Genomic DNA, 12,443 nt, shown 5'->3' with positions numbered 1-12,443 from the left:
AAAAAAACAGTGTCAAGTCTGGGTTTCTAGGTTTAAGAATGGTGGTCATAAAGTGCTAGACCTAAAGCCTAACTCAGGTTCTCAAGTCCACCTACTTCAGCAAATTCAAGGTTGAATAACTTTAGGTGTGAAAACATCACAATCACAGATAAATTCATATCCTTATCACATCTCTTAGGTTACACCAGGCGACTCTAATACCTGCCCAGCATCTGAGGCACTTCAATTTTAATATTCTCTAAGAGCTAACAATCTAAATTGTTTTTCCTGCTAGTATTTTACCTCAAGGCCTGGTGCTTGTTCAAATTGTACTTTACCACTTGAGCTATGCTTCCAGACCTGCTTTTTTGTTGGTTCATTGGAGATGGACGATCATGGGCTTTTTGCTAAAGGTGGCTTTGAAACTTGATCAAACAGAACTCAGGCTCCTGAATAGCTAGATTATATGTATGAGTCACTGGCATTCACCTCATTTTTTTTTCTTTATTGGGTTCCCACTGGATGGGACAACAGTGAGGCTGGCCAGCAGGAGCTGGGAGACACCAAGTCTGTAACTTAAAACTGGGGCAGAAATTCATTTTCCTGAGGACATTTAGGAGTATTACACGACAGTACATTGTTCTGTAGTTAACAACCAGTGGCTGATTTTCATCTGTTTTCCAAAAAGATTGTGATTTAGTAACTGTCATGGAACAAGAAAGCCAGCAAAAGCTGAGGTATTAGCCTATTTTATAGAATCCAAGTATACACCTGCCAGTCACAGTCTTCACAAAGAGAAGTTCTAAACTTGAAAACACCTTGGTTATGTCATAACCCTTGTATCTCTCTCTCTAAAGGATATGCTACTTCTCTTTTCCAAACACAAGTCAATTTTAGATTCACTGTTCCATCCGAAGTCACAAATAATAAATGAAACCACGAACACAGTAATGTACCCACCTCGTGATATTTCTTGGTGACTTTGCTGGGGACACACTGACATTCATTGCAGTTGTGGAGACAGCAGGCACAGTTTCCTCCACAACGCTTCACCAGGAGACAACCTGGCCAGAAAATGGTGTCGGTTCTCTTTAGCTCTTCCCGTATGGACACTGAGAAATTCCGAGGTGTGCAGCTGTATAATCTTACCTCCTCTTTCAGGAGGTTCAGATCCACAACTAAGACATAAAAAAAGCAAAGAAACTGTAGATGTTTATGTCTGAATGTGCATTTATTTCATAAAGCTCTTTCATAGGGAAAGCAATAACTCTAACAATATCCCTTGTTAGTTGAGTGACATTATAGGGCTCTACTCTCACCAACTGGACTTTCTTTTTCCTAGAAAACAAAGCTTCATTATGACTTAGGGATGAACAAAGGGATGCCATTGTGCAATATTAAGATCAGAGCCAACTAAACAGTTGAGAGTTATAAATAGGAAACTTGACAGAGGGGGTGAGGGCTACACCTTTGAACCTTAGTAAAAAAGCAGACAAGGAGAGCTTTGGAATGAAGTCTAGAATGTTAAACTGAATGCTTTGAATAAATAACAAATGCACTTTTTAAAAGGATTAGAGCCTCAGACAAAGAAGAGCAATTTTTAATCTTGTCACTAGAATTTTCTATAAACTATATAGCCAAGAAGCTCATCACATACAAAAAAAGAATGGAGGAGGTATCTTTCTGAAGAGAGATGATTATAAAATGCTGTATTTTAGAAAAGCAGAAGTTGCTAGAAAGAACAAATGTGTTAGGATATGGTCTTTGAAATTTACTAGTTTCCTTCCGATTTTTATCTTCTGCATGCTAAAGAAAAAAGTCTAGTTTTGTTATAACCATTGTCTCTACTCTTGTACCAACTTGGTTAACTATGTTGCATCTTTTTTCTTTTTAATATTATCTACTTGTAAAGGTAAAACAAAATAGCCTTTTATTGGATAGGTATAGTGAATCCTTAAAGAAACATTGCTATTAAATCAAAATAATAAAGCTTCAGGAAAATCATAGCAAAGTAACATTTTATAAATCATCTATTCACCCACAGTTCTTTCAGTATTAGTTTTTTAAAAAAAAACTTAGGAATGCTATATAAAATATAATGCATCTAGTTAAATATCTTTATAGCTCTGAAAACATGATAAACTTGTATGAAAGTATTTTCTAGGTTAAGGATTGTCACTGTAAAAATACAGATGTAAAAATCAACTGCTACTGTTTTTTTTTAATCTTAAAGAATAAAAGTAATGAAGAATCAAATAACTGTTGTTTTAAATTTATTAGAGCTGTCTCCCAAATTGTCAACGGAGGTCAGTTTTAGTGTACCTGAGAACTATATTACAAAAATGTACATATGTAACGATTCTTTCTAAACATGTCAATTGAGTGGCTGGTTAAAACCTAGGTTAATGCAGGGATGGGAGCTTTACTTGGTACATCATGGGCCTATTTCAACAATTTTAAGCTGAAAATTAATTTTTCCAATTTGAGTCATGATTTTGTAAGCACTCTTTTGACTGCAAACTTTATTTTTTTGTCATTTGTGGGGCTTGAACTCAGGGCCTGGGCACATTCTCTTTGCTCTTTTGCTCTTTTAGCTATCTACCATTTCGAGCCACTGCTCAGCTTTTGACTTTCTGGTGTTTACTTGAAGATCAAGAGTCTCACAGATTTTCCTACTCAGGCTGGCTTTAAACTGTGATCCTCAGGTTTCAGTCTCCTGAGCAGCCAGGATTACAGACATGAGCCATCAGTGTCTAGTGAATGCAAAACTATTAAAAATTTAAAAGCAAATACCTTTTTTCTCTCAAATACACTGAAAAAAAATCTCTAAGTGAAATGAATGAGATGATTATGTTAAATGATATCACATATTTTCCATTTTGCTGAATTAACCATGGATATGCAAATTTCTATTTTATTATTAAAACTATACATGATCTTATGAAGATCTTTTCTCTAGAAGGTAATATCTAGGTGAGATGAGCGAAAGAATATACAATACAAAAGCTACAATTGTTAGTGGACATTAAGATAAAGAATTTATCTCTTTTCAGAAGGTGAATGAAGCTCAAAGCTTTCATACTGAGGTACACTAAATAGTTTTAAACATGGTATTTGGTGAAACTAGAAAATCAGAGAGCATATGTTCTTTGTAAAATGTTTACTTAACCACAGTAAAAAGCTAGATATATTTCCCAAGTGAACTGAGTCATGATACCTGCTACAATGTGAAAACTTAAACACACTTTCAACTTAATTTCCACTCATTCATCACATTTGACACACAAGGTACAGGGTTTTTTGGTTTTTTTGTTTGTTTGTTTTTTTGTTTTCTGGTTTTTTTAGTCCTAGTGAAGTTAGACTTAGAACTAAGCATCTTATTTTATTCTATTCTGCAGTAACAATAAATGATGACCAGAAAAAGAAATAAAAAAAAAAGAAGCTGAAATATAGGACAGTAGTCCATGTTGGGATGGAAAGAACTGAGTATAAATTTGCACACTGTCTTGAAATTCATGTTTCCTGCTCCTGAGTTCTCAAGAAAAACAAACTTTTATATCACACAACAATAATCTTGTATCAGAAATTCAGAAGAGCATCTAGGCAAAAAGGAAGGAAAGGGAATTAGAAGATAAGGAAAGAAAGGAAAGGAACAGAAGGTAGAAACATCTTCCCTCAAAGAAAAAATTTAATAGTGCAACTCTAGTAATATCAAGGCAGTTTGCTTCTAGCAAATAATAAAAAATACTCAGCTTTTAGAACCTGCTTTTCATAACTACTTCCTGAGATAATACACGTATTAGTTTGTCTTCCCAAACATTTTAAACATATCACAAAGCAAAATCATGATTTCAAAGCAAATTCCATCACCAGTGTAAGTTTTAGCGGAAGGATAATACTGTCAAAGAAAAATATAGCCACACTTGGCTTTGTTAGTTCCTTCTTTTAAAATATGCAATCCAAGGATATTGTGTTACCATAATGGAATCTCAGGGTGGTCTTTCCAAGATGAATGTGGTAACACTGTGATATGTTTATTCTGGGGAAAATCTATTTTGATGTTTAATTAGAAGCTTTTAAAAGTTTTTCTACTGTTCCTTTGTAGAAAGTATCTTAAGCAGGCGGTCCGTTTCGTCTGTATTGCTGTTATCCCACACCTGCATTTTGGTTTATGTATAGTTCCAAAAATATACACTGCTTTTCTCACACTTACTGTATGATTTAAAAGTTAATAGTTCTGGCAAACTGCAAAAAGTTTCAATTTTGAAGGTGTTCAATGAAAACTTGAAAGATATGGTTGGTTCAGTGTTGGAAGCTTTTAAATACATGCTTGCCTCTGGCCAAAACTTGGAGCTGTAGGTATAAAGGAATGGCTGGAAGGGAGGATTTTTAGGCTGTGATCCAGAAATCAGATGTCAAAAAATTAGATGAGCTTAGAATTCATTTCACTGCCCTGCTTCTTACAGATCCACACGATAATCTACTTCACATTTGCTAACAAGGGTCTTATTCACACCGTTTCAGCTACTCTGGCAGACGTGCATCTTCCTGTTCCCAAGTGGGAGGAAGGGAAGAGAAGTGTTGTTGGTAAGTTATCCATCAAGTATTCATCAAGAAGAAATCTTATAAATATGTAACAGTGTTTAGCATCTGGATCGGATTCTGCTGCCCATGCCCTTGAACACTGACTTCATATATTGCCAAAAGGAAACCACTAGCAAAATACCATAGCTGGGCAAGTCTGAACATGACCTGCTGAGACTAAATCTCAGGATTCAAGAGGGCTGCAAATCAGTTCTGGGAAGAACAGGGATCAGATTTCTTTCTGACAGCTTAGAACAAGTCTGGTGCAATCTGCCGTGGGAATGGCTCAAATTAACTGTGCATTGTTCCTTCTATAAATTCTCCAGACTGTCATTTTATTTTCAAAAGTGATCCTTGGGTAGATTTCAGTGTTGCTGATCGACCAATACAGATTATTGTAAGTGTATTATAATTACAATTATACAGTTATTTCTATTACATTTTTATGTCTGATTTGAACATGTCCCAACTGTACTGTCACTAGAATCCTTTCAGAAAAATCAGTTGACATTTTTTTCAATTTTTTAATGATATGGAATTAAATTTATCATTTCACTTTTATAAGGAGATTTATCCATTTGGTCAAAAGTGATCATTTCAAATACAAAGTTACTCAAACACAATTTTTGTGGTAAGTTTTCCTTTAGGTCATTGTTTCCTTGCTATGAATTCTGCCTTGGAAACTTCTAACTCTTTTATGTTGGTACATGGTTATATTCCATACTATTTAGATGTTCTAGGCTTAGGAAATATAAACGGATATGGCCTTGAGCTAGGGAAGACAGGGTCGTCTTTCATCTTTAGTTTTACAGATATAGTACCCCCATTTTCTAGCCTGAGCCTGGGTTTTGCATCTCTGACCATTTCTCTTGAGTCTTTAAGTTTAAAATCTTCAAAGTAAGGCCATGTACTGGTGGCCCATGCCTGTAATCCTAGCTGTTCAGGAGGCTGAGATATGAGGATCATGATTCCAAGCCAGCCCATGCAGGAAAGTCCATGATACCCTTATCTCCAATAAACTATCCCCAAAAGCTGGAACTGGAGCTGTAGCTCAAGTAGTAGAGCACTAGCCTTGAGCTAGTCCAGGAATTGAAGCCCCAAAAATAGACACACACACACACACACACACACACACACACACACACACACACACACACACACACACACACACACATACACATCCAAAGTTAGTTGGAATGGGTTTTTGAAAGACAATGAAGAATATCATCAAAATGGCATTTGGGAAGATAAGAAAAGACAGGATGATAAGTAAAATGAACCCCAACATATGGACACAGGATGTCTTTCTTTGTCATTTTTGGTTTTAATGTATTATGTAAGATTTTTTTTGTTTCCTTTGTATATTCCTCCCTCTATGGTATATCCTCTATAGTCACTGTACTTGATTTTGGTACCCTGCATCATGTATATACATTTATCTAATTTGGAGAGGGAAAAGGGAATAATAAAACACTGAAACAAGGACACAGGATGACCAATTGCAACAATGATACCCACAAGACACTATATTGGAAATGAACTTTACAACTTTGGGAGGGAAGGCGGAGGATGGGAGAAGAGTGAGGGGGGGGCAGAAAGGGATAGTGGGAGAACAACAAGGGAAGGGGTAACAATGCTAGACAAGAAATGTATCATTGCCTTACTCATGTAACTGTGAGCCCTCTCTACAGCATCTTTACATAAAATAAAATAAAAGAATGAAAAAAGGCAGGAATTTTCAACAGAAGTATATCTTTTAATTTTCCAAACTTGAGTTACCATTGATTTTCCTTTGGTCTCTATTCTCATTATATAAGTCTGTTTAAATGATAAGAAACTGGATTGTTGGAATATGCCCCTGAAGAATATTAAACTTTCCCCACAGAAGAATCTGCAATTGGCTGCTAAGAAAATTAAATGAGGCTCTACTCTGAAGAAGGAGCTTACCTCTGGATTTTCTTCCGAAAACAAAAGCCTTGCCAAGAAGCTGCCACGTTGGCCTATACAGATCTTCTAAGTCCAGCTGCCATCTGTCTGGTTCAAGATAGCGAATAAGATCTTCCAAGGTACTAAAGGCAGTAACCGCATTATTAAGCAGGTCCAGTGGTAAAGCTGAAGGGGGTAACACTGTAGGACTCACAGCTTCTGTGACTTGCTGAAAGTAAAACAATTCTCAGTTAACTTTTAAAAATGACAATGTATGCAGCAGTAGTACACAGTAGACACTATGCTGAAAATAAACTACACAACTAGTGGGTGGGTCTGAAGGGAAAAACTGGGAAAGAGCTAAGGAAGGAGTGACATTGTCCCATAAGACATGTACTCATTAGCATATTCATGATATGGTAACTGCTCTGTACACCCCCTTTATAATAAGAATTAACTATTAATTTAAAAAATGATGATGTATTCCTTCTCTCTTCATGGACAAACTTGCATTGACTAAGGATTAAAATACATGGATAGTGAAACTATGCTCAATCCAACTAAAAAATAATTATTTTGTGAAGAATACATGTAGATTATCTCTGATAGGTGTTGTGAAAAATGAGAACCATATCAATTTCCAATATAATAATTCATGGTGGTTGTGTATATCTTTACATATATAAAAATTAAAGACATTTGTATGGTTTAACTAAAGACTCATAATGGAAGAAACAATATGATTTGCCAAAGTTTTCTTCTTTTCATTTTCCTCAGTTTGGAAAATGGTTATGAAAGTTAGTTATGAAATTAGTGATGGATGAGTTCAAAATTTAGTATCAGCTACATAGGAGGCGGAGATAGGAAGACCATGATTCACAGCTAGTCCAGATACAAATGTAAGACAATATTTAAAAAGTAATTAAGCATAAAGGGCTGTGGGTATGTGTGATTCAAGTGTTAGAACATTTGCCTACCAAGTATAAGGCCCTGCCTGAGTTCAAACTCCGGTACTAAAATACATAACTGAATGAATTAATAAATAAAAGAATAGAAAATAACCCATAACAGCTAGAATGAAATGCAAGTAAAAATGTGTAACATTATTAGAGAATTTTTTAATTAAGACAGAAAATATCTAAACTACAAGATCAGCCTGATACATTTGTCTATAATATGGTTTGAAAATAAGTTTTTTATTTTTTTGTTTTTTTGTTGGTCATAGGGCTTGAACTCTGGGCTTGGGCGCTGTCTCTGCACTCTTCAGCTCAAGGCCAGCACTCTACCGCTTGAGCCACAGCACCACTTCTGGTTTTCTGGTGGTTTATTGGAGATAAGATTCTCACAGACTTTTCTGCCCCATCTGGCTTTGAACCACAATCCTCAGATCTCAGCATCCTGAGTAGCTAGGATTACAGGTGTGAGCCACCAATTCCCGGCTTGAAAATAAGTTTTAATAAACAGGATTAAAAGGCATGAGAGGCCCTGGTAGAGTATTTTGTCAAACTATATAATTGTCATAAGAGTATTGTCCAGAAAACAGCAAAAACAAAACAAAACAAACCCAAAGGGCAAACTCCAAACAAGCAGATGGAATGATCAATGTATAAGAAAATAACCTAAAATTCCTGTACTAAAAACTGGAAGAACGAGGAACCCATTAGTCTTGGGTTGTGCCTACATGGGTGTGAGGCACAGCCATGTCTGCTGCCTTAACTGAATGCACTAGACACAGAAACTTACATGGCTTGTGTCCCTGAAACTAATTTGAGATCCATATTCTTTTATTTATACACATAGAATTCTGTGCAATGTTAGTCATCACAGCTTTGTTTGAAATCAGGAAGCAATTTATATGTTCATACATAGGGGAATGAATTAAAATATCAGGAGACAAAAGGAGAAGCACTGAAGTAAGACAATTATTTCAACAGAGGTGGGAGAGTTTTAATAGACTGTTTAAAGACATTTGAAAATTATCTTTTCTCCTAATTTTGAATGTGAATTAAAGATAGGGAGAAACAAAGCAGAGATAAACGTAAAACAATGTTGCCTGTGGCTCACACCTATAATTCCAACTGGGGAAGTTGAGAATAGGAGGATTGAAGTTCGAAGCCATTCCAGCAGAAAAGTTAGCAAGACTCCTTTTCAGCCAACATAGCTCATAACAATGATGTGTGCCTGTCATGCTAAGTAAGCTACATGAGATGTTGAGATTTAGAGAATTGTGGTTCCAGGTCAGGCATGACAAAAAAAAGTTCTCAAGACTCTATCTCCAGGGAAGAGAAGCTAAACATGGTGGTGTGCACCTGTGATCCCACCTATAACAGGTGTTGGCTCAGATGACAGCTCATGCAGGAAGTTAGACCCTATTCCTAAAAGCAACCAGTGAAAATTAGGGCTGGAGATGTGGCTCCATGTAGTCTCATCAAAGAGCAAGGATGATGCTTGCGTTAAACTCCAGTACTGCTAAAGGAAGAAAAAGACAAAAATAAATTTTAAAAAGTAATCTTTTCAGGGGCTGGGAAGGTGGCTCAGTGGTAGAATGCCTGCCTTGCATGCATGAGGCTCTGGGTTCAATTCCTCAGCACCACATAAACAGAAAAAGCCAGAAGTGGTGCTGTGGCTGAAGTGGTAGAGCACTAGCCTTGAGCAAAAGAAACATAGGGACAGTGCCTAGGCCCAAAATTTAGGCCCCACGATGAACAAATAAGAAATGCACTTGTTCTCTTGCCCATGTAATTGTAACTCCTCTGTACAGTATTCTCACAATAAAAAAAATTTTTTAAATGTTTTCAATAAAACTGAATCCATATATTCAAATAAATATAGGACAAGAAGTACAGACTAAAACTGTGTGTTGATTGATGTTTATAGCAATATTTAGAATAACAAAAATTAATAATAATGGAATAGTTTAACAATAAACTATTTGATGCAGTGTAACTCCATCAAAAATGGAACCATGGGCAGCTATTTTAAAAAGCTCATTCCAGGCACTCATAGCTTACTTCTGTAATCTGAGCTAGTTAGGAAGCTGAAAACTATCAGAGTTCAAAATTAACTCAGGCAAAAAAGTGTGAATGACTTCATCTCAATTAAGTAGCAAAAAGCTAGAAGCAGAGGTGTGGCTCAAGTGTCAAAGTGCCAGTATTGAGCTTAATAATCTCAGTGGAAGTTGGCGGCCCTGAGTTCAAGTCCCAGTATGGCAATACATACATACATACATGCATACATGCATACATACATACATACATACATACATACATACGTAAATTTAATTATACAAAAACATCCTTGCCAGGCAGTAGTAGCTCATACCTGTAATCCAAGCCACAGAGAAGGCTGAAATCTGAGGATCATGGTTCAAAGACAGTCTAAGACAGTCCAGGCAGGAAAACTTGTGACACTACTCTCCAAAAAGCCAAAAATCCATGAGAGGAGCTCTGGTTCAAATCACTGAACAACAGTCTTGAGCAAAAAAGCCAAGGGACAGCACACTGGTTCTGAGTTCAAGCACCAAAACGAGTATAACACACACACACACACACACACACACACACACACACACACACACACACACACACACACACACACACACACACACACACACACACACACACACACACACACACACACACACACACACACACACACACACACACCCTTAAGATAGTGTGATTTCAGCCAGATGGCATTGGCTCATGCCTGTAATCCTAGCTACTCAGAAAGCTGAGATCTGAGGAGGATCATGGTTTGAAGCCAAACTTTTTTTCTAATAAGTTTTTTTTATTGTGAAAATACCATACAGAGATAATCAGTACATTTCTTATCAAGCATTGTTGCCTCCTCCTTTGTTTCCCCTTAACCATCCCTGCCCTCCCATCACCCCCCTCCTAACCCTCCCCTCTTCGCCAAAGTTGTAAAGTTCGTTTATCGACATAACGTTTTGTTCATCTCATTGTTGCAATGGGTCAACCTGTATTCCTATTTAAACAATTTGTTTTTTCCCTTCCACTCCCCAAATTATACCAACATCAAATATAGTGAAAAGGGGTTATATCGTGGCGGAGGGACACACAAAGCAACAAAGAAATCATCTTATAAAGATGTTAGAAACAATAGCAAGAAAGAAAAGCCACTTTAGTCCTTTTCTTGGGGTTCATTTCACCTAACATCATCTTATTTGACCTTTTCTGCTTGTCTCAGACATATACTAGTTATTGCAAATAAGGGAAACCATGGGACCTATGTTTCTTTGGGCCTGGCTTATTCACTTAATATAATTTTTTCCAAGTCTTTCCATTTCCTAACAAATGGGGCAGGAAACTTTTTTTTATTTCTTTTTTTTAATTTTGAAAATACCGTACAGAGGGGTTACAATTACATGGGCAAGACAATGAGTACATTTCTCATCAAGCATTGTAGCCTCCTCCTTTGTTTCCACTTCCCATCCCATACTCTCCCCATCTCTCCACCCAACCCTCCCCCCCCACCAACTTTTATCTCCAACAAACTACTCACAAAAGCCACGAGTGGTATTGTGTCTCAAGTATTCACCTTGAGCAAAAGAAGCTCAAGGACAGTTCCGTGTGTGTGTGTGTGTGTGTGTGTGTGTGTGTGTGTGTGTGTGTATGTGTGTGTACTGTGATTTCAATAGGCATATATTGAAACAAAAATCAAGTGTATAGTTTAGCAATAAGAACAGTGAATTTTATTCTTATCATCACACAAATCCATGCTATCATCATTTTTAATAACCATTGACTGCTTGTGAAAGTTAAAAAATAAAACTTATCCTAAAACTATCCAATCAGCTCTTCCTTCTCATTCTCATTACTTGGCTCCTGAACCAGAGCCTTAAATACGGGTACTATACATATCAACTTGGAACCTGGTCTTGCTGCCTTCTCTCTTTACTCCTTTTATTCTATGTTGGATAACTCTGGGTTAATCTGTTAAAATAAGATATCACTGATCCTGTGATGCATTTGGACAAATGCCTATAAGCTTTCTCATCGGGAGGATAAAATCCAAATTCCTCACCCCGCATCCTGGCCCCCACGACCTCACCTCTGTTGGCCTTCCCATCTAATCCCCTCGTCAGCACACTCATGCACATTCTGTTCCTATCAATCTGTTCTCTTCATTAAATACCACACATGTCAGGTTCATCTCCAACTTTGTGCCACTATCCATGCTAAATGATGCCCTTATCCTCCACAGGCAAAACCCTCCCTTCTTGCTGATCCACATTATAAATCTTTAACCAATTATAATGGCCTTTTTACAGACTCAATTTATCCAAGATGACTTCTACCACAGTAGGGCCAATCATTATCTCATAGACTGCGGCTTGCAGTCACATGAAAGCAAGTGTTCTGCCTAGTGGGCACCTGACTTCAGAAGCAAAACCTGCACTGTAAACTTCAAAAAAAAAGAAAAGAAAAGAAAACAAGTCTCTACTTCTGGAAACTCTCAACACTTGTTAGGATCCAGTGCTTTGTGGGTACAGTTACAGTTAAAGTTGTTTATAGAACCATCAGCAGAAATGTGTGTAGCATTCTTGAGACTACAGACACTTCTGAGACACTTCATTCATTTTTCTTTTTAAAAAATATTTTCCCATGCTGGTCCTGGGGCTTGAACTCAGGGACTGAGTACTATCCCTGGTCTTTTGTACTCAAAGCCAGCACTCTATCACTTAAGCCCACAGCTCCACCATCTTTTTGGTGGTTAACTGAAGATAAGTCTCATGACTTTTCTGCCAGGATGGCTTGGAACTCCGATCCTCAGATCTTACTCTTCTGAATAGCTAGGATTACAAGCAAGAACCCTTGGTGCCCAGCTATATCTCTTTCTATTGAGATCTAATTTCAATAATGCCAGGACCTGGCTACAAAAGCAGGGTTAAGATTTTTTTCAATCACTATTCTTTGGTATTTTTTCTCAAC

The 12,443-nt window shown here is 37.0% G+C and overlaps 1 protein-coding gene across 5 annotated transcripts in view; it reads right to left on the bottom strand.

Moving 5' to 3' along the window:
- Positions 1-12,443, bottom strand: part of Pdgfc (platelet derived growth factor C) — a 222,799-nt gene that overhangs the window by 7,217 nt on the left and 203,139 nt on the right. For all 5 annotated transcript variants that reach the window (XM_070012373.1, XM_070012374.1, XM_070012377.1 and 2 more), the window contains exons 4-5: positions 6,511-6,718; positions 940-1,157 (exon numbers count right to left, since the gene is read on the bottom strand). In XM_070012373.1, coding sequence (XP_069868474.1) covers positions 940-1,157; positions 6,511-6,718 — 426 coding nt within the window. The remainder of the gene's footprint in view (positions 1-939; positions 1,158-6,510; positions 6,719-12,443) is intronic.

Source organism: Dipodomys merriami, unplaced genomic scaffold (genome assembly GCF_024711535.1).
Source record: "Dipodomys merriami isolate MVZ:Mamm:240054 unplaced genomic scaffold, mDipMer1.0.p SCAF_9, whole genome shotgun sequence".
NCBI classification, from domain to species: Eukaryota; Metazoa; Chordata; class Mammalia; order Rodentia; family Heteromyidae; genus Dipodomys; species Dipodomys merriami.
Note: the sequence above shows the minus strand (reverse complement) of the source record. Positions and strands in the feature narration are given on the sequence as shown.